This window comes from Coccinella septempunctata, chromosome 3, assembly GCF_907165205.1.
Source record: "Coccinella septempunctata chromosome 3, icCocSept1.1, whole genome shotgun sequence".
Lineage (NCBI taxonomy): Eukaryota > Metazoa > Arthropoda > Insecta > Coleoptera > Coccinellidae > Coccinella > Coccinella septempunctata.
This window is the reverse complement of record NC_058191.1, coordinates 319,374-343,422: the sequence shown is the minus strand read 5'-3', so window position 1 is coordinate 343,422 and position 24,049 is coordinate 319,374. Positions and strand designations below refer to the sequence as shown.

At 37.2% G+C, this 24,049-nt stretch overlaps 1 protein-coding gene across 5 annotated transcripts in view; it reads left to right on the top strand.

Annotated features, from left to right (window-relative positions):
- The window catches only part of LOC123309100 (spectrin beta chain), a 78,863-nt gene that overhangs the window by 40,299 nt on the left and 14,515 nt on the right, over nt 1-24,049 (top strand). For all 5 annotated transcript variants that reach the window (XM_044891990.1, XM_044891987.1, XM_044891991.1 and 2 more), the window contains exons 10-17: nt 839-1,512; nt 5,463-5,949; nt 10,282-10,876; nt 13,827-14,079; nt 15,483-15,921; nt 19,690-19,867; nt 19,996-20,290; nt 20,411-20,627. In XM_044891990.1, coding sequence (XP_044747925.1) covers nt 839-1,512; nt 5,463-5,949; nt 10,282-10,876; nt 13,827-14,079; nt 15,483-15,921; nt 19,690-19,867; nt 19,996-20,290; nt 20,411-20,627 — 3,138 coding nt within the window. The remainder of the gene's footprint in view (nt 1-838; nt 1,513-5,462; nt 5,950-10,281; nt 10,877-13,826; nt 14,080-15,482; nt 15,922-19,689; nt 19,868-19,995; nt 20,291-20,410; nt 20,628-24,049) is intronic.

Genomic DNA, 24,049 nt, shown 5'->3' with positions numbered 1-24,049 from the left:
CTTCCTGAAACCCTGTCTCTTTTTTCAATCACTTTCGGCATTTTCGTAATAAAAATTGATATGAGTTGTGGCAACGGCGTTATGAAATTAACATAGACTTAAAATAACATGGACTCCGCCTGTGAGAGAGAAGTCGGTAGGTTGAATAAGATGGAGAGTTTGTGGGCAAGCTGTCAAAAGGTTATAGAACACAGTTTATGCGAAAATTTTCTTCAATAAATTTTAAACAAGCTTCCGAGAAGACACACAGGAATTCCAAAGCATTCCTTCGAAATCAATTATGTCAAAAAATATGTGAGTTTTAGTCAAAAATAGATGTAATGAGAATAATAATCAACGTATCAACACCTTGTGGCAAAGTCTGCGAAAATTGTAAAAATTTTCCATAATAAATGATCAACAAGCTTCTGAGAAGGCAAACAGGAATTCCTTAACATTCCTTCGAAATGGAAAATATAAAAATTATGTGAGTTTCATTCAAGAATAAATATAATGTGAATAATACTCAACGTATGAACACCTTGTGGGCAACGTCTGCGTTTATATCCATCATATGATTTTGACATTGCCCACACGGAATCAGTTCATCTCTTTCTTGTTCGATCAAAACGCATAAGCCCTTCTCTCTCTAATGCATACAACCCCTCGATCTACTGAAAAGTCACGTGACAGTGAGTCCATGTATTATAAGTCTATGGAAATTAACGATATTTCATGAGTGCCAACCTTACTCCGTTCTAGTTACAAAAACTTGAAAAAATTATTTCATGACCAACCGACTGCTAAAATAAATGTGAATAGAGTATAGTGGATGTTAAAATATTACTGATTTTTCCAGATACAAATCATCTGGGAGAGGCTCACCCTCATGCTCAAAGAAAGAGACGCCAAACTGGAAGAAGCCGGAGACTTGCACCGTTTCCTCAGGGATCTGGACCATTTCCAAGCCTGGCTCACGAAGACGCAGACCGACATTGCTTCGGAAGATACCCCAAGTTCCCTTGCCGAGGCCGAGAAGCTGCTGTCCCAACACCAGAGCATAAAGGACGAGATCGACAACTACACGGAAGACTACGACAAAATGATGGAGTACGGAGAGAAACTCACCGCCGATCCAAGCACGCAGGACGATCCCCAATACATGTTCCTCAGGGAGCGACTGAAGGCGCTCAAAGACGGCTGGGCGGAGATCAAGCAGATGTGGGAGAACAGGCAACAGCTGCTGTCGCAGTCGTTGAGTCTTCAACTGTTGAATCGGGACGCCAAACAGGCTGAGGTTATTCTCAATCAACAGGAGAACGCGCTGAGCAAAGACGAACCGCCGACCACTCTCGAGCAGGCGGAGAACTTGCTCAAGAAGCACGAGGCCTTCTTGACCACCATGGAAGCTAACGACGAGAAGATCAACACTGTGGTCTTGTTCGCAAGGAGATTGCAGGACGACGGACATTTCGCCGCCGACAAGATCGGAAAGAGGGCCGATGTTATTGATGAGAGGCGCACGATCAATAGGTGAGTTTACGCTGTTGTTCATTGCCTATACAGGGTGTATTTGAAGGTGAGGCTTTTTTTTCAACAGAAGGTAGAACTGGTCAAAATGAAGCATTTCACCAAAATCATCTATACAAAACTTTCAAAATGACACAGTTAAAAAATAAATTGTAAATAATTACTGAAATAGATCCTAATACGACCCTAGACTGTTTATTAGCTGAATTATAGCGAAGAAGTGGAAAAAATTTTTATGAAATGTTTCATTTCGATACCAACTGACAGAAGAGACTTAGGAAACAAGTGGAAAAAATAGAATAATACTTCAAAATCTCATCAATAAAATTTTTCTAAATTATTCAGGAATTTTTTCACAATGGGCATCACAATCCCCTTGTTCGAACCTTCCAGGGGTGAGTTCACGCCATTTGAAGAATGGCGTGCTCTTGGGGTGATTGTTTCGTCCCACTGCTAGGGTCGGACTCATCAGGTAGGTTAATGAACCCTAGCAGCTACCTACGACAATCGCCGAAGCAGCGTAGTTTGTGCCTGCTATAAACGCCGGTTACGTCGAGGGTATAGAGTGTTGCGTCGCCGGTGGCGCCATCGTTTGGCGTATGCTGCACCGCAATAGACGTATAATCTACCCTGTGATCGCAACCGTCGTGCGCAGTGATGCCATCGTTTGGCTACCCTTGGTACCATCATGGTGAGATGTAATATTCCTCTGCCATGGGTACAACTACGCCGCCACATAACTAACATAAGCACTTACAAGAAACTTCCTAGATTTTCTACATTTTTATTTTCACCCTAAATTGCACGATACAACAATTATGATTCTCTCAGAAGTGACTTGATGCATCTAGTCCGATGAACTTGGTACTGAACCATTAAAAAATTAACAACATAACTGCTAAATACCTCTGAAATGTGTCGGATACGAATAATATTCTCGAGATGAATTCCACATTACGTTTCTCATTACTTTCGCTGTTATTTTAATATCGATGGATATTTTGAAGCGGAATTTTAGGGTCAGAGAGCTCTCGATCTTCAAAATTAGTAATCGCAACACAACTTATCTCTATTCAAAATCAAGGGGTTGCGCTCACTCCCCTTGTGGGGTTGAAGTTACGGGTATGAAAAATGCGGAAAAGTTGTTCCAAATAACACATTTTCCACATTTTCATTTTAATGTCGGAAAATCGAGGTGTTTTCGTTGAACATGCGTGTAAGTTCAAGTCCAAGATTCACACTGTGTAACAAAATGTATGAATTATTTTCATCTGAAATGAACAAGCCGGACCTCTTTGTTAAAGTGCAATCAATCCATAGACATAGAGACATGGACTGTGCCTTCTCTTTCTATCTGCGCATGAAATACGGTCAAAAAACGTAACAGAGAGAAACTGGAAGTCGGACATGCTAGTTGTCTTTTCCATAGACTTATAATACATGGACTCACTGTCACGTGACTTTTCAGTAGATCGAGAGGTTGGGTGCATTAAAGAGAGAAGAGCTTATGCGTTCTAATCGAATAAGAAAGAGATGAACTGATTCCGTGTGGGCAATGTCAAAATCATATGATGGATACACAGCCGTCTATAGAGAAAGCCTGGAACACAATCTGACAACGCAGCAGATTGGCCAACTTGGTGGGCCGACTTTAGTTTAGTACGTAGCGCTGTATGCTTGCGTTTCCGAATCCTATAAACGTTATTAAATGGTTATTGAAATGTTTTTTTTGATGGAAAACTTGAAAGAATATAGTATGATGCTCTACTTATTCAATAAATTTAATTTATAGCGGAGAAAATAGTTTGCACAGGAATTGAATTCGGAAAATATTCCTGAAATGATTTTCAAATCAAATGAAAGGATTTTCATTTTATTATAGGCAAATGATATTTGTTTTTCAATTTATAGTTCAGCAAGAACCACGGGAGTGTAGGGGTTTCTCTTGCCATAAAATTGTGTAAACGAAGATATAAAACCGATCATGAAATACTTGAAGGAGCTAGTGAACGGGACATGTATATAGGAATGTGAACATATTGCAGAAATGAATCGATATATCGGGTTGAACAAGTTCAATTGCATATTTTTCACAATCAACTCAATAAACTATCAACAATCAACTGAACAAAATATACTCAAACATAACATCATTTTTAAATACAACATACTCAAACATAACATATTCTATTCTTAAGCATAACATTATATTCTCAAACATGAAATAATTATTAATTAGATCATCAAAATCTTATTTATCGGAATTTGAAAAAGCCTCGATTTCATCATTGTTCCTACTTAAAATTGTATTCCTTCTAGACTGTGGATCTGTTCTTTTTTTATAAACTGGTTTTGAAAGATAAGCTTGACAATTTGGAAACATTTTTGGAACCGCGTTTTCTGTTAATTTTGGACATCTTAATGATATGAGTTTGAATGAACCATCCGGCTGTAAATGCTTATCATGTCTGATTATATATCGGACTCTTCAAAATGTTTTTCACAAACCCCACTATGAACGGTGGGAACGAAATTTTTTCGAGGGATATATTTGAGCCATAAGCTTTCTTTCTTCATTTTTGGGGAAACCAAAGCAACTCACATAACCGTCTTTCCGGGTTAAGAAATAATTACTTTTACAAGAAGGTACACAACATTTCTTGACCATGATTGAAAATGGCTTCTTCACGGAAGTTCATAAGGCTATGTGCTTACGGTTAAAAAGGTAATCCAATACAAAATGCACTATAACACTACTTACACTCTTCACTATAATGTATCACAAAACGAAAAAACTGAAAAGCCACAAGATTTCACAAGTTTTACACTACTTGTTTCAAAAACTTCACGCCGACGCGGTTATTCACCAACTAAACTTACGAATTACAAGCGTCATGCGTATCAAGGACATGATAGAGTCGGCCCTACTGCGACGTTGCATTTTAATCGTGAACCAGGCTCTCCTTAAAGACGGCTGTGATGGATATAAACAAATATGTGACACAGACGTTGCCCACAAGATGTTCATACGTTGATTATTATTCACATTATATTTATTCTTGAATGAAACTCACATAATTTCTATATTTTCCATTTCGAAGGAACGTTGAGGAATTCCTGTTTGCCTTCTCGGAAGCTTGTTGAACATTTATTATGGAAAATTTTTACAATTTTCGCAGACATTGCCCACAAGGTGTTGATACGTTGATTATTAATCTCATTACATCTATTCTTGAATAAAACTCACATATTTTTTTAAAAATTCATTTCGAAGGAATGCTTTGGAATTCCTGTGTGTCTTCTCGGAAGCTTGTTGAAAATTTATTGAGGAAAATTTTCGCATAAACTTGTGTTCTATAACCTTTTGACAGCTTGCCCACAAACTCTCCATCTTATTCAACCTACCGACCTCTCTCTCACAGGCGGAGTCCATGTTATTATAAGTCTATGGTCTTTTCTTAGAATTTTCGGTGCTCCACACTCACTTCTATGTCAACGGAAAATATAAAGGTATTGGCCCGACGAACATTTCTCTCTTGCTATAAAATATCCAATTTCATGCTAGTATAGGGTACTCTAATGATTTGTCAAAATCAGCTGATTTTTCGTTACCGTAGGGCACATAAAGCTTATTATTATCACTATAAAGAGGCAGAAAGTTATAGATTTATCACTCTAATATAACGTCAGGAAGAACATTTTTTCCAAAAACATGCACAAATCACAATACTCGACCAAAACAGCATGCGAATCAATGGAGGGAAAAACTTGTGTGCCCCACAACAGCGAATGCTTAGCTAATTTTGACAAATCGTTAGAGTACCCTATTGCTCAGTTCATGTTTCTATGTCTATGGTGATATCATTGAAATAAGTAATAAATAAAGTAAGGTTACACTGTATGTCAATCTATGCCCGCCTAGAATTCCACTCTATTCTCATATATTTCAACAGGGAAAAAGCCATGGCTCTCACCGAAAAACTCCGCGATCAACTGGAACTCCAACAGTACCTCAGGGATTGCGACGAGCTCGGCGAATGGATCCAAGAGAAACACATCACCGCCCAGGACGAGACCTACAGGTCGGCGAAGACCGTCCACTCGAAATGGACGCGGCATCAGGCCTTCGAGGCCGAGATCGCGGCCAATAAAGAGCGTCTGCACAACCTCGAGAAGGCCGGCGAAGAATTGGCCAAGGAGAAACCGGAATACGCGAACGCGATCCAACCCAAGATCGAGGAGTTGACGGATCAGTTTGACGTACTGGAGTCCACCACCAAGGAGAAGGGCGAGCGATTGTTCGACGCCAACAGGGAGGTGCTGATACATCAGACCTGCGACGATATCGACTCTTGGATGAACGAACTCGAGAAACAGATCGAGAGCGACGACACCGGCACCGATCTGGCCTCCGTCAATATCATGATGCAGAAACATCAGGTAAGGACAAGAATTACGTTATTTCAATGCTCGTTTTTCTTTATGAGTCAAACTCTGGGAAAGGTTGTATAGGGAACGTAAGACAGGTGTTTTTTCATTGGAGAGTAAACCTTTATTTTGAATATAATGAACTAGTTCGGAAACTCTTGCCCACCTTTTAGTTGGGGAACTCACGATGGGATTTACTCGAGGGTCGTGGAGACCTAGTGGATTTTGAAGATTAGATGGTAGAAAGAACAAAAGGTTCTATGTATGATGTATGCACTTTCAGCGGTGGGGAAAGCGTCTGCAGGTTTTCAAAGATCTAAAAAAAATCGTCAGGTGTACAGGGTGGGCAAAATTCATGATCATGAACCACAACTTGCATTCCATCTTCTTTCGTTTTCGAGTTATAGGCCAAAATTTAAATTTCAACTTTGGTCATCATCTCCGTCTCTGTTTGTGCTAGAATGTTGAAATATTAACATTATGGAGACACTTTTTTATAGCAATCTAGTGGCGTACTATGATTTTTTCCAACAGATTTACTTGTTGAGCTATAACATACAGTTGTGTTTTTTCATAATATTTGAACGAATCTGAGGGCAATATATTGTAACGTTTTCTTCGCTTGATTAAAACGTCCAACTGATTAAAATTATTTATTTACACTTAATAGACTTATAACTCACAAACTAACTATTTCACTACTATTTATTTCCACTCTTGTTTATTTCCACTAGTCGCTTGCACTATAACTGTACTTGTACTTGCCTACCTGCTCCTCCGCTGGGCTTATATAGGCGCCGGAAACATTCAGGTACCTTCGCGCCACTTCGCGGTTATTCTAGAGGCTCTCGACCGCTCTGGTTCTCGAAAGGTCCGACCGCAAGGGCCGGACTGGTTACAATATGATATATGTATTTCTGAAACGGGAAAAAATGGAGATTCTAAGTCATTTTCAAGCTACTGTTATCATAAGAAAAACACAACTTTATGTTATGCCCAGCAAATAAACTTGTTGAAAAAAATCATAGTACGCCACTAGATTGCTGTAAAATAATGTCTAAATTACGAAGGCGTAGAAGGGCCACATAATATTTTAAAAATATTTTTCCTTAAATTCCGACTTTGAAGTCGGAATTTAGTTAAATTCCGAGTTCAAAGTCGGAATTTAACAAAATTCCGAGTTCAAAGTCGGAATTTAACTAAATTCCGAGTTCAAAGTCGGAATTTAACTAAATTCCGAGTTCAAACTCGGAATTTACTAAATTCCGACTTCAAACTCGGAATTTTATTTAGTTCCGAACTTCTACAGGGTGTTCTACGACGACGTAGATTTGTTCCTGAATTACAGTTTGCTTTTCAACAAATATTCAAATTCATATAATACAAGGTGTTCCCACATTTATGATGAATGAATAATTATGTACACAGGGTGTACATTATTATTTGAGTTTTCTTCTATTAGAGGTCATAACCTTAGAACATAGATACATGGAATGGCCATTCAGTGCTACGAATGAATTGTTTGTAGTCCACACATTCGATGTTTCTCTGTCACGCGTTATGTTGAAAAATTTACATACTTCCTAGCTTTCGTACGTACAATGATCTCCGAGACAAATGTCCCAATTGTGATTGGCGACACTAAGCAACTATCTCACTCCAGTCTTTGGAATGTTTATTTTCCATTCCATGTATCCATGTTCTAAGGTCATAACAAGGATATGACAACCTTTTACAGACATGACATGACATGAATATTTTTTTTAGACATAACTGTTTTTTACGTATATTCCGGATATTTTATGAAAAAATTTCCTTCTCTTATGTACTCGTGAGGCTCAATGGACAAGAAATCAGTACACCCCGAGGTACACCCGGTGTGCTTTTATGTTTCTTATATGAAGAGGTCATTACAACGGTGAGGAAACCTCATATAGGCTGCTCTATGACGAATTGGTTCATTTCCAAATATGCTGAGATATTCATGAGAGGATTCAGATTTCACAATATAAGCACGTTGTTCTTTAATAAATATTGAACTTGATGTATTTTATTGGAGAAAATTGTCATTAGGTCCATGTTTTTGAATAATTATGAAATTATGGTCGTAGACAGGTAATGTTGGGCACAACCTCCCCCCACCCCAGTACTGAAATAGTAACCATAAAATAACATTGAGCTCCCAGGCCCCTCCTCTGTATATATGGAGAAATAATCTATGTCGTCGTAGAACAACACCCTGTGCATCTAGCCTGTATCGGTTTCGAAGTAAATAAAATTCCGACTTCAAAGTCGGAATTTTACTAAATTCCCACTTTGAACTCGGAATTTTGTTAAATTCCGACTTTGAACTCGGAATTTAATTAAATTCCGACTTTGAACTCGGAATTTTGTTAAATTCCGACTTTGAACTCGGAATTTAACTAAATTCCGACTTCAAAGTCGGAATTTAAGGAAAAATATTTTTAAAATATTATGTGGCCCTTCTACGCCTTCGTAAAATAATGTTTTCATGACAAAAGTTTAATGATCAAAGTTAGAAACGCCCAAATTTCAATTTTGACTTATAACTCGAAAACAAAAGAAGACAGTGGAATGCAGTTGATTGCATTATTAGTTTATCGAAAAAAGATGACCCTAATGTGCCATTCATTTTCATCTATCTTGTTGGGTTCAGGTAGTTCAGGTATCATCAATTTTGCCCAGCCTGTACATACTCGAGCTTGTCAGCTTAAGATACTGTATACACCCTACGTCCCATACAAGTCTTTGACTCTTATGAATATTTTAACTGTAGATTCTTAAGGTCAAAAGAAACACTTTTTTTCTTGACCATTTTTATGGTTGGAAAAACCATAAAAATACCAAAAACTCAACGCAACTCTTGGAACTAAGTTGGGCGCTATCTAATGAGTATTTGAACGTTTTGCGAAATAAAAGTATTCTATTGTACATATTTTCTAAGTTTTCCATTAATTTGATGTTCAAAAATATCAGGGAAATTGGGTACTTTGGCTGAATGCAACTCTGAAATATTCACAAATATGTAGAGTCACATATTTAGCTGCTTATTCTGAGGGAGCTCATCATGAAAACAATGGCTTTATTTTTTTATCAGGGCCGAATCGGAAAAACATTGTATAGGAAAAAAGTGTTTCCTTCGATCTCAAGAATCTACTGTTAAAATATTTGTACCAGTCACTCTGTAGATAGGTCTTATTTTTGGTAGAGGTATTCTACAGGGTCCGAGGTATCTCGCCTTATATGAATCTGTCACGCTCGAGTAAATCCCGAATTTCCCTCTTAGGCTCCTCAACTATTTGTAAATACAAAAATTTACAATAGAGACGTAATTTTTTGGGATTCTATTTGCGCTGTTTTCCTTAATCATTAAAAAATCTTTGATGATGAAAGGAAATCTATATTGTAACATTTTCAAAGAGAGTTTTGGTATTATGTATTCGAGTTTTTTCTTGTTTTGTTCTCACATTTGTATCAGTGGCGGCACGTCAGGGACGGCAGTGTCCAACATGAAATCTCGGTCAGCAAAGTTGTAAATTCTCACTTCGAATCATCAAAACCGAATTGGCTATGTACAGGGCGAGCAAAATTCGTTGTGTAATGAGGTGATCTCGAGAACTATAAGAGCTGGAAGAAAACAGATGACACATTTTCGAGTTTTTTCAGAGAAACAAAAAAATGGTGAAAACCATAGCCTCCTACAATTCTTCGTTTTTGAGTTATTAAAAAAAAAAATTATTTTGGCGATTTCGGAAAGTTCTCATAACTTTTTCGTCTTTGACGTTACAGATCTGAAATTTGAACATTATTAGGCACTTTTATAGGAAAAATCTACTGACAAAAGATATTTTTCCAATTAAAAAATAAATTCAATAAAAGTTTGCTTTAAAAAAACGGAAGTTCGCCTAACGGTTCGAAATGAAAAATTTTTTTGAGTTCGTCAGTGGATTCTACGTAAAAAGTGCCTGAAGAAGGTTCAAGTTCCAGAGCTGTAACTTCAAAGGCAAAAAAGTTATAAGGACTTTCGAAATCGTCAAAATCTCATTTTTTTGCTGATAACTCAAAAACGAAGAATCGTAGGAGTCTACGGTTTTCACCATTTTTGGTTTCTCTGAAAAAAAATGGAAAATGTGTCATCCATTTTCTTCCAGCTCTTATAGTTCTCAAGATCCCCTCATTTGACAACGAATTTTGAATCGATCTTAAATTTGTAATAATTTTTGCAGCGAATTCATTAAAACAGAAAATATAATATGCTTTAAATTTTTATGATAGATCGCCGGCAAAAAAATATTTCAAAAACGATTCGCATTTTTCTTTCAGATGATAGAAACTCAAATGGCCGTCAAAGCCAGACAGGTAACGGAGTTGGAAAAACAGACGCAGCATCTGGAAACCAAAGCTCCAGAGAAGAATATGGAGGAGATCAAGATGAAGAAGACGCAGGTAGAACAGAGGTTCCAACAGCTCAAACAACCGCTCCTGGAAAGGCAGAGAATCTTGGAGAAGAAGAAGGAGGCCCTCCAGTTCAGACGGGACGTGGAAGACGAACTCTTGTGGATCGCGGAAAAAATGCCGCAGGCTACCTCGACCGAATACGGCAACAGCTTGTTCCAGGTCAATATGATGGAGAAGAAGAATCAGTCTTTGAGAACGGAGATCGACAATCACGAGCCAAGGATAAACACTGTGTCGAACAATGGTCAGAAATTGATCGACGAAGGTCATGAGGATTCCTCAGAATTCAGTAGATTGATCGGAGAACTTCACAAAGCATGGCAAGAACTGAAGGATGCGGTTGAGAATAGGAAAGAAAATCTTTTGCGTAACGAGAGGGCGCAGCAATACCTGTTCGATGCCAATGAAGCTGAAAGCTGGATGAGTGAGCAGGAACTCTACATGATGGTAGAAGACAGAGGTGAGTTTATACCACTTGAAAATTGATTCATGTTTTTCTGTTATTCCGCTCGTATTGCAATGAACATTCTTCAACGGATATACACTGCTCGAACATCGAAGTAAAGTACTTTTTGCACTTGAATCAAATTATACATATTGTTGTGGAGAGGCGTATTTTTGCGTATTTCACATGCAAAATATGGTCCTTATGACACAGATCCAGTTGGAAAAGTTCAAGGTTAGTTCAAGGTTGAACTAGGTTCAGACCCGTTTGCACCAAACGCACTTAGTGTTAAGTGTCCCTTAAAATGAACCCTTAACTTAAATTACGTTGCAACAACTGCTAAGTGACATTAAAATGGCAAAGCTAGCCTTAAATTTAAGCGCTTCTGTAATGACCACTTAGGTATTTAAGGGCGGGATTCTAACCTAAAATAATTTGTTGAACTGGTTGCAGAACTTCCCATTTTTGATGGATTTTGAAAATTGAATGAATTCATTACTGAATACCAAGCTTTTTCTTTTGCCTTTATAGTAATGCCATCAGTCTTTTTCAATTTTCAATTCGGTGTCACAAATCATACTATAGTTAGCAACAAACTCTTTTCTTCTGTTGAGAAATTGAGTGCCCTTCGTAAATTACCACCACTTGTTTGGCAATCATTCACAGTATTCGTACTAACAAGGGCAATAAGGACATTTTCTTCACGTTCCTCTTCAACATTAGTAAAACAAATTCACACAAGACCTTACAAAGAAAGTGTTATACTTATATAAACTGAGGTACCTTCTATTTGAAAATCCATATCATTATCAATAATACTGCCAATTTAACATCAAAAAGTTGTCACTCTTTGATAATAATATAATAATTGACTTGAAACTGACTGACAGGACAATAAAGTTAGGTTAATGAAATGACAACGACCATCGGCAACCGGCCTACCAATTAAATGGCTTTATTGGATTAGGATGAAGTTGCACCAAAATAAAAAACTGAAATATCACTAGATATAAAAATTTAAGGGCCCCTTACTTAAGATTCTGTTAAGCCACAGTCGTGCAACTGGGAATAAAATTAAGCGTCCATTAACTTTAAACGACACTTAGTTAAGTACTCGTTTCAAGGGGGATTGGTGCAAACGGGCCTCTCAATGTTGAAGTGTACAGGGTGGGCAAAATTGGTGATACATAAAGTACAACTTTTCAACCCAACGAGGTAGAGGAAAATGTATGGTACATTACGATCGTCTTTTTTCGAGAAACTTATAATGCCATCAACTTCATTCCACTCTCTTCTATTGTTTTCGAGTTATAGGCCAAAATTAAAATCTCAACTTTGGTCGTTATCTCTACAACGTCTCCAGACCTTTCAAAAAAAATATTTCTTCTCGCTCTGCAAACTAAACCTCCACAGCTTTTATTACATCCTCGTTGGAAGAAAATTCACGACCTTTTAAACTTTTTTCAGTTGAGAAAAGAGATGATAGTCGGATGGAGCCAAATCTGGTGAATGAGGGGGGTGTTCTAGTAATTCAAACCCTAAATCACGAATTTTTTGCATGACAACATGAGATTTGTGTGCAGGAGCGTTGTCCTGCAAAAACAAAACAACTTTGGATAGCTTTCCGCGTCTTTTCTATTAAATTTTTCCCCGTAGAGTGGTCAGTAATGTCGAATAGTAATCTCCGGTTATTGTTCTACCCTTATCCAAAACATCAATCATGATTCCTCCATGGCAATCCCAAAAAACTGAAGCAAGAACTTTTCCAGCAGATTTTTGGACACGAAACTTCTTAGGTCTTGGAGAACCAGAGTGTCGCCATTCTATCGATTGTCGCTTTGTTTCTGGATCGTAGAAATGTACCCAAGTCTCATCCATAGTAACAGTTCGGTTTAAAAAGTCTACATCGTTTTCAAATGGAGCACAAATCGATTCTTCTAGACTCTTTTAGAGAGTTGATGGGGATGGCACAGGGTGCAACAAAAATCCTGTTTCAGGATTTTGTTGCCAAATATTTTTCTTCTGAGGAAATGAATTTGTTCCATAATTTTGACGCGCACTGTATAATAAAAATTATATTCATGAGGCGCACATTGCAGAGTTGACTCGAGTGAACATGTCAATTTAGCAGTACTATTAAGGATCATAAATCTGTTTTTGTAAATTCACACGTAGACACATTCCATACAGAATGAAAGCATGAAAAGAACATGAAAATGTAGTAATTGATAATTTTGAGAAGAGTGAGAGTAAATTACCTCTTGCGTAGAATTAGAAGAAGCGCCAGAAATGAACGAGTAGACTTTAACAAGAATGACTTAAATAAATGAAGTCTTAAAGAATTTAAAATATTCGATGTCGACAGAATGAGACATTAATTCATCAAAGTGAGCAAAGAGAATATTATTCGCTTCAGCGGAAACGGGAAGTTCTGATAGCTCTGGAGTGGGGCTTCTGCGTCGGTCAATTAGCGTTGTCTGAGGTACCACAGAATTAGCAGCACTTTATGCGTGGTCTGAAAGAACTAGTCAATAGCGTAGACAAGAGTAAGGTCGGAGAGGCATCGCCCAATTTTCAACATTCCTCAATTGTCATCACTCATCTGTGTACCTTTTTGATGTAGGTCACTTTTTCGGACAAATTTCACGGTCATGTTGGTTTTAAATGGATATCATATCATACCAGGATGTTATCGTGTTTCACCACTTTCGGACCACTCTTTTAAGTCAAAAATAATTTTAGCTTATTCCTTAATTCGAGTAGATTCCGCCAAAGTTTGAATCATTCTCCTAGTCCAAAATTTCTAAGAGTCATCCACTCATCCAGCTCTGTAGGCTCACCCTGCAAATTACTACATACCTACACGACAATTATCCGCTTCAATTTTTGAGCAGTGTATGTTATGTAACATTGCGTGTATTTAAATGTTCGGTTCGGTCTCGCCTTAATCGGATTTATATTTCAGGCAAGGATGAAACGTCGGCCAGGAACTTCATGAAGAAGCACGAGAGCTTGGAAGCGGCAGTCGAAGCATTCGCCGATACGATCAGAAGCTTGGGCGAGACCGTCAGGTCTCTGGCGGCCGAGGGCCATCCGTTAGCCGAACAGGTGGCTGTTAAGCAATCTCAGTTGGACAAATTGTACGCCGGTCTGAAGGATTTGGCCGGCGAACGAAGGGCTAAATTGGACGAAGCACTTCAACTCTTCCTCTTGAACAGGTAGGTTTTCCTCGATCTTTTCTCGTCAGTTCGAATTCTTGAATCGGTTATTAAACGAGGATGTATTGAGAAATTCTTAGCCTTCTATAGAACCAAACAAAATTTCAATATCAAAATATTTTGTTACTCAACATATTCTCCTCTTAATTGGATACATTTATTACAGCGAACCTGCAACGTCTCTAGACCTTTCAAAAAAAAATGTTTCTTCTTGCTCTGCAAACCAGACCACCAGTCTTTATTACCTCCTCGTTGGAAGAAAATTTACGACCTTTTAAACTTTTTTTCAGTTGAGGAAAGATATGATAGTCGGATGGAGCCAAATCTGGTGAATAAGGGGAGTGTTCTAGTAATCAAAACCCTAAATCACGAATTTTTTGCATGGCAACATGAGATTTGTGTGCAGGGGCGTTGTCCTGCAAAAACAAAACACCTTTGGATAGCTTTCCGCGTCTTTACTCTTTAATTTTTCCCGTAGAGTGGTCAGTAATGTCGAATAGTAATCTCCGGTTATTGTTCTATCCTTATCCAAAAAATCAATCATGATTACTCCATGGCAATCCCAAAAAACTGAAGCAAGAACTTTTCCAGCAGATTTTTGGACACGAAACTTCTTAGATCTTGGAGAACCAGAGTGTCGCCATTCCATCGATTGTTGCTTTGTTTCTGGATCGTAGAAATGTACCCAAGTCTCATCCATAGTAACAATTCGGTTTAAGAAGTCTACATCGTTTTCAAATCGAGCGCATATCGAACGAGATGCTTCTACCCTTGCTCGCTTTCGGTCAACATTCAAACATTTGGGGATCCATTTTGCAGCAATTTTTCTCATGTCCAAATTGACGTGAACTATATAATGAACGCGTTCTTATAAAATATTCAGTGCTTCAGATATCCGTTTTAGCCCAATTCGACGGTCTGATAAAATCACGTCTTGAACTGCATCGATATTATCGAGGACTGACACAGAAACTGGCCTTGCTGATCGGTCATCATCTTCAATGGAAAATTTACCTCTTTTGAAGCTTGCAGTCCAATTTTTCACGGTAGAATACGAAGAACATTGATCACCAAGGGTATTAAGCATATCTTGGTAAATGTGCTTACCTCTTAACCCTTTTAGATACAGGTACTTGATGATGGCACGATACTCCAATTTTTCGATTTTCGCACAATTTCGGGGAACATATTCTTTCTTTTAATTTATGGCGTAACTCTGGTTTACTTTTTTGACCTCAAACTTCACACCCACACTTCTAATGAGTTATTGTTCGTTGCTATGGCAACGTAATATTTTTTTATGCATGGAACTGGTCTAGGCTAACTAGATATCAATACATCCTCGTACATGATGTTTCATTTTTTGACTGAACTCGCTTCTTTCTTACTTTCTACTCTTGCAGGGACGTAGGGGACTTGGAACAGTGGATAGCGGACAGGGAAGTTGTTGCTAGTTCCCACGAACTTGGCCAGGATTACGATCACGTGACCTTGCTTTGGGAGCGCTTCAAGGAATTCGCCAAGGACACCGAGACCATCGGTACCGAGAGGGTAGCCGGCGTCAATGACATAGCCGATCAGCTGATCGCTTCCGGTCATTCCGATTCGGCTACCATCGCCGAATGGAAGGACGGACTGAATGAAGGATGGCAGGACCTTCTGGAATTGATCGAGACCAGAACGCAGATGTTGGCCGCGTCCAGGGAATTGCACAAGTTCTTCCACGACTGTAAAGATATACTGGGCAGGATAATCGAGAAGCAGGTGGCGATATCCGACGAACTGGGAAGGGACGCGGGCTCCGTTAATGCCCTGCAAAGGAAGCATCTCAACTTCATTCAGGTGAGTGTTTCGAGTATTATTCGATGCGGTGAATTTTTCTTCAACGTTATTGGAATGATTTAAAAATTATATTTTTCCGCTGAGTTTTTTACGATGATTGACTCTAGACGCAATGACAAATGGAATGTACCCTGGCGCCATCTATGAGTTTTTTAGTCTAAAAACTCTGTTGCAATGAAATTTTTTCCAAAACTCTGCCACATGTATGGATAAAATCGCAAGGAAAGCTATGCATCCATGATGGATGTACAGGATGGGCAAAATCGGTGATACCTGAACTACATCTTTTTAACCCAACGAGATAGAGGAAAATGTATGGCTAATAACGGTCGTCATGTTTCGAGAAACTAATAATGTCAATCAACTGCATTCCTCTATCATCTTTTGTTTTTGAGTTATAGGACAAAATTTAAATTTGGGCGATTTAAACTTTGGTCATTATCTCCGTTTCTGTTCGTGCTGGGATGTTGAAAAAAAACATCACGGAGAAAGTTTCTTGATAGCAATAGAGTGGCGTACTAAGATTTTTTCCAACAGGTTTATTTACCGAGCTATAATATAAAGATGTATTTTTTCTTATGGAAACAGTATTTTAAATTGACTTAGAAAGAATCGCCATTTTTTACAGCTTCAGAAATATATCATACATCGCCTTCAGTCTTTCTAAGTAATTTTAAACTACTGTTTCATAAGAAAAAACACAACTTTATGTTATAGCTCAGCAAATATACCTGTTGGAAAAAATCTAAGTACGCCACTGGATTGCTATCGAAAAAGTATCTGTATAATGTTTTCATTTCAACATCCTAGCACATACAGAAACGGAGATAATGATCTAAGTTGAAATTTTAATTTCGACCTATAACTCGAAAACAAAAGAAGATAGTGGGATGCAGTTGATGGCTTTATTAAAAAGACATGAATGGCACATTCATTTTCTCTTTCTCGTTGGGTTGAAAAAGTTGTATTTCAGGTATCACCAATTTTGCTCACCCTGTACAGGATGTCCCGAAACTAAGGCAAAAAATATCTCAAAATCCTGTCATACGAAAATCCCTCGATTTGGTACACGGAGTTCTTAATATGGGAAATTTTGTAGTGAACTCTGGATGACCTTAAGACACTTTTTACTAGGCCATAATGTCTTTGGAACCACTGAACATTAACGGCGATTTGAATTCCTTGAAAATTTTCAAACTTTAGAACACCCAGTGGATTAAAAAACGCAATATTTTCGAGTAAAATCTAAATCTGTGATTTGATATGTCCTTCTTAGGGGCCCTATTATAAAAACATTATTTACAACTCCTCTTCTCTTCCCAATAAGTTTCTTGTCCAGAGCAGAGTTCCTTAGGCTAGCAATGGCGCGGCTCTTTGTAACTCGGTAAAGAGAATTTTCCTCAATATCACTCTGGTTCAATATAGACCATATTAGTGAGGTTAGAATCACTCAATTGGCGGGAGATCCATATTCAAATTTTTTTACATAGGAATCGACTTTAAGATGGAATATCGCTAGCTAGAAGTAAATGTTAATATAAAGACATGCAAAATTGGGTGCCGCAATTATTAGAGGTTGTTCCCAAGTACATTTTACATCACAAAATACTTTTATATGTCCTAAAATCAAAATTGAACACATTATTATACGGAATGTATCCGTATGTCGTAGATCATTTCTGCTATACGTCAATCATGAAGCGTAACAAAGAAAATAACATGCTACGCTTGCGCGTTAGAATGATGTCAGCTTCAGAGGTTAGAAACGAAATGAAGCTACGACAAACTTCCATGGATCTTTCTGACCAATTTTATATTGATCCATTATTAAAAAAATATACCATTTTATTACGAAATTTTGTTTTCAACTTGTTTAGAAAGGATCATAGAACACATTCCAACAGAAATAAATCTTAAGAAGTTCGCTGAAATATCCAAAAACAGGCGAGAAGTACGCGGAATTTTTAGTCCCATAAGAAATGCATAGGGAATTCAGGGACCAGATCCACGGATGGATCGCGATTCAAATTTCCCGCCTAACCTCACTAATATGGTCTATATAGATGACAAATCTAACTACAGCGATATTATATAGGATTGCTTCGGGTTTAAGAAACAAAGTTTTTTGTCCGTAGGACTATAAAATTGTTATTGTCGTGATGATTGACAGACGAAGAGTTTTGTCCGCAAGGTGTCGCTAGCAACTGGGACAAAAACCGCCTGACAAACCAGAGTCAGGCTACCCTAACATTCACGATCGGACAGTCTTCGTAGAAACTTTTCCTGTATGATCTATTCTGCTAATTTACAGGGTGTTGGTGAATGACTGCGAAAAACTTAGTGGTTGCATGAAAGAGTAATGAGTTTGCTATATTTTTGTCCGCAAATGCTTCGTTTTCCGTGGAGTGTCAGTAATTTTTTTGAACAAATTCTAACCCAATTTATTGTCGAGATATAGGCAACGGAGAATTTTATTTTCATCATTGTCACGCTGAATGATAAGTCACAAATTGAAGGAGGAATTCAAAAATGTTATTTCGTTTGAAATATTTTTGAGCCGTACCATTCTTTCTTTCAAAAAGAGGATCATGCGCGCCAAATATGAACAGAAAATTATTAATTGATAAATGAATAAAACTACTTCCTTAAACCCACCGAATGTCATTTGTATTTCTCGACCAGTTTCAGTTCGATAAATGAATAGTCAGTTTTTAAGAACTCGGCATCTCGAAAAACGAAGTAATTGCGAATAAGGTTATTTTTCATTGAAAATTATCCCATGAAGTTTGTCGCACTTATTCGCTATCGCTATCTGTTTTTAGTGTCTACACTTTTTTATGTCACCATTCCTGACTACATCAGCAATAGTGTATGCCACAAAAATTACGAATAATAATAAGACTTTGGTTAACTTCAATTAAGATTTTTATTTATTTATTTACACGGAATACGAACATAAAGCAATACAAAGAACGCATAATAACAACAATAGCTTTATTCTCAGAATCCTCAATACACATAATAATATATAGAAAAAAAGAAATTTTCAATAACAATCAATTCAATAACAAATGATATTTTAGAATTCGCATAGGAATAATTCAAAAATTCTGAAATCTAATAAAGTTCGATATTGATAATCAAATCTGTGAGTTTAGTCCTGAATTGCTTGTAATTAACCATTTGTAATATATGCTGAGGTAGACTATTATAAAATTTTATACACATAATTAATAGGTTAGGTTAGGTTTTCACATGCGGCTTCGACTACCAAGGTCATTAGCCGATCTACAAATTATGAAGGCACATGCAATCTCACATTTCAACATCACACAAATAAAAAAGTGTATAAATAAATAAATGAATAAATTGATAGTTTTTCAGTTAATGACCACTAAATATCGCTTTATTGAATGAGATAGATGATACACTTATTTTCGTTTCAGATTTTGAAATACAATTGAATATACTTCATTTTTTCTGAAAATCACTGTAACTGTTCTTTTTTCCCCTTCATATGTTCGAGTCAACTTGATACCTTCAGACAAGATTTACATATAATAGAATTTCTCATTTTCCTGTGAGACTCGAAATGACAACCCCGAATACAAATATGTGGCAGACTCTGCCCACTCTGCTGCCAAAGTGCGGCTGTGTCTTTTGACAACAAACATGTGAGAAAATAGCCTGATTAGTTGAAATCTCCCGATTACTTGGAAATACGAAAAAAATCGAAATAGTTGTGTGAATTTGTCCATTTCGTTTCAGGACCTTCAAACGCTCCAATCTCAAGTCCAACAGATACAAGAAGAATCTGCGAAACTACAAGCCAGTTATGCGGGAGACAGAGCTAAGGAAATAACGAATAGGGAGCAAGAAGTGGTTGCTGCCTGGGCTGCCTTGCAAGCGGCTTGTGATCAAAGGAAAGGAAAACTGGCTGACACTGGTATGTGACATTCATTTTTTTTTGGTGATCCTCTAACTACAGCATAAGAAATTTTCGTACTAGTGGTGGGAATCCTCAAAAAAATATTCAAATACAGATTGATGATAGCGGGTAAATTAAATCTTCAGGTGACCTGTTCAAATTCTTCAACCTTGTAAGGACCTTGATGCAATGGATGGATGACGTCATAAGACAGATGAACACTAGCGAGAAACCGAGAGACGTGAGCGGGGTAGAACTTTTGATGAACAATCATCAGAGTTTGAAGGCCGAAATAGACGCTAGAGACGATAATTTCACATCGTGCATATCCCTGGGTAAAGAACTGTTGAACAGGAGTCATTACGCCAGTGCCGAGATCAAAGACAAACTGGTCGCTTTGAGCAATCACAGAAATTCGGTTTTGCAGAGGTGGGAAGAACGGTGAGTTCTATGGTTTGAGTTTGACACTTGTCACATGTCACTTTATGTCATTTGACTTTTTTACGCAGGAGAGAGTCCTCAATTGAATTTTCGCGTCAACGACTTCTTTTTATGTTTTAGATGGGAAAACTTACAGCTTATCTTGGAAGTCTATCAGTTCGCGCGAGACGCGGCAGTGGCGGAAGCGTGGCTGATAGCTCAGGAACCGTATTTGATGAGCACGGAATTGGGACACAATATCGACGACGTAGAAAACCTGATCAAGAAACACGAAGCTTTCGAGAAGTCGGCGGCTGCGCAGGAAGAAAGATTCAGCGCGTTGGAAAGGTTGACTACGGTAAGTCGAATTGGATATTGACGTCGGGTTGGCGAGGATTGAGGTTGTTTTGAATGCGTCTTGAGCGATGGACTCTTCAAATTTCGAGTTCCATTGATAGAGAACGTGTAATGCAGTGGTGACTTGAACGTACTCAAATTATTCCGTCGTTTGTCGTTATTTACTAGATGGCGCTCGATTACTGGATAACACTCAGTAGCTACTTCTAGTATTTGATCAGGGTTCGTCAATTCCAAGCATTTTCCATCGGAGAAGGAGTTGTGTTGCTCTGACGTGGTCAAATGAGACCGAAACCGTGGTCAGTATCTGCTCTTTTCGGTACAACGTTCTCCGTTTAGTTGTCCTGACGATGGCAAATTGGATAGTCAAGTCAGATCCTAATATTTGTTTATCAGTGGGTGGTATGCATGTGAATTAATTCTTATTTATTTACTTCTAAAATCCATCCACTTTTATAAAAGCAGCCGGTTGGCCATGAAATAATTTTCTCAAGTTTTTAACTAGAACTTAGAGTAAGATTAGTACACTTGAAATGTCGTTTATGTCAAAACAACGTTGTCACAACCATTCATCTACTCTTATTTCTTACGCTGCAAAAATGCCGAATGTGCTTACCAAAAAGCAAGGAAAAAATATCAAGAAGTGGTATTTTGAATTGAAATCTTCTTCATTTCAATATTTCTGGTAGTAACCTCGATATTACATGGTGTCTTCGACTCTTAAAAATATTTTGTTCTTGAGGTTAAAAGAAACACTTTGGCCCTGATAAAAAGATGCATCCATTTTAAATTTTCATAGTGAGCTGTACCAGCCCTGGAAAAATAAAATTCTCTTCAGAATGAGCTAAATCTATGACGCCACACATCTGTGGATTTTACAGAGTTGTATTCGGCCAAAGTATCCAATTTTTCAAATTTCACCGATACTTTTTTATTTTTGATCATCAAATTACTCGAAAATGGCGCATTATACGAGAAAATATGAAGCGTACTTTCATTTAACAAAACGTTCAAATATTCATTAGAAGGCGTCCAACTAAATTTGAAGACTTGAGTTCTTTGAATTTTCGGTATTTTTATGGTACGTAATGGTCATAATGAGAAAACTGGAAGTTCTAAAAAGATTCATCAAACAAATGAAAAACTACATTCCGAAATTCATTTCATTCGATGAAACCGTCTGTGAGAACTAAAAATAAGATTTTTTTTTAATGGTTTTTCAAGGACCTGTATCTTTTGAACCGAGCCGATTCGGAAAAATTGGTAAGGGAAAAAAGTGTTTCTTTTGATCTCAAGAATCTACTGTTGAAGTATTTGTACGAGTTGAAGACTCACCCTGTATAAACTTTCATCACATGTTTCGAAATTCATATTGTTATGAAATACGCAATAACTGAGACTTTAACGTAAAACGGACAACATAGCGCTGGTTTAAATGTTTTGAAAAGCGTCATAACTTAACACTCTCGTATTTTACAGTGTGGAATATGTCAAAGGCCCTAGGGGTGTAAGCTTGGTGATTTGGCCCTTGAAAGATTTTTGAACGATATTGATAGGATTTGTAGGTACCAATGATGTTATCAAATCCTGAAAGTTTCAGATCTCTAACTCACTTGTTTTCTGAGAAAGAACACATTTTGTGAAAATGACGAAAAAATTTTCCTTCCAGGAACTCGTGAATCAATTTTTCCCAATTTTGGATAAGTTCTCAATGCTGACGGTGGCTTCTAGAAAAAAAAATTATGATCTTCATCGGCTCAAAGGATTCGCTAAAAATGAAATTTTTATTTTTCATTTCAATTTTTAACCATGATACAATTCTGGCACAATTATGAAACAATTTTTTTCGGAAATCTCATCCTTTTTTCTATGAAATCGTGATATTTTCGAATCTCAAAATAACGTACGCCATAATAAAAAAAAAAATGAAAAACAAGTTTTCTCTCGCGAAATTGATTCACTGAAAACAAATTTTTTTCGTCATTTTCACATAATCTGTTCTTTCTCGAAAAACAATTGAATTAGAGATCTGAAACTTTCAGGATTTGATAACATCATTGGTACCTTCAAATAAATCAAATATCTTCCAAGGGCCAAATCACCATGCTTACACCCCTAGGGCCTTTCCATGGTCAGCCGATTGCTTTTTTAAAAGTCGATGATAATCAAAACGGGTCATGTGACGAAACCATCAGGGGATGTCAAAAGTTAAAATATTTGTAGGAAAGATACGTGGTAACTTTTGATTGAGAATCTTGACGAAAAAAGAGTCCTCGTGGAAGGTTGTAGATATGACTATCAATAGCGGAGCAAAAATAAACTGATTACGACAATAATAATATCGATAAGATCAACGTCAAGTTCATATCGATTACTCACCTTTATCGCAAAATAGTATTCAAGACAAACTCAATCCTTTTGAAATTGGTACTTTGATGGTGGTTTAGTGGATTAACTAATAACTGTAGTTGGTTTGGTAACTTTAGTTTGTTCTTTTCTTCAACGGTTTTTTCATTTTATTGATAACTTATGGTATGAAGAAATTGGTTGAATGGTGATCGAAGTTTTTTTGGCTTCGTCGATGTGGAGGATGAACTTTTGACAGTTCGAATCGAAAATAAAAAGGTTTGAAACTATTCGGAAAAAACTTTTCTTGGAGAATCAAAGTGATGCTCAATTTTGACCTAAAACGATTGTTAATTTGCTATTTCATATTCCACTATCTTTTATCAGATAGTTTTGGCTATTTCGAAAATTTTATTGAGAATACTTCCAATCTTCAATAATAGTTTGAATTAAAAAAAAGTGTATAATTCTAAAATGAAAAAAGAATAAAAATGCCAGTAGATTTAACCTAAAAAGTTCCTGTAGGTAGAAGATTGAAGTATCAGATCTCACGGACAAAAGTTTTTCAGCTTTTCGAAATCTTCGAAATATAATTTTTGCTATAACTCAAGAACGTCTTCGTTTCTCTAAAAAAAGCTAGCATAGATTTCGAGTTATAAACAAAAAATGAGATTTTGACGATTTCGATAAGTTCTTCATAACTTTTTTGTCTTTGAAGTTACAGATCTGAAACTTTAAACTTCTTAGGCACTTTTCTACGTAGAATCAAAATTTTTTCAATTCAAAAATAAGTTCAATAGAAGTTTTAATTCAAAAAAAAACTTAGGTTCGCCTAATGATTCGAAATGAAGAAATATTTTGGGCTCGTCAATGGATTCTACTTGAAAAATCGCCTGTAGAAGGTTCAAGTTTCAGATCTGTAACTTCGAAGACAAAAAATTTATGAGAACTTTTCGAAATCGTCAAATTCTCATTTTTTTGCTAATAACTCAAAAACGAAGAATCGTAGGAGGCTACGGTTTTCGCCATTCTTTGTTGTAATGTGTCATCCGTTTTCTTCTAGCTGCTATAGTTCTC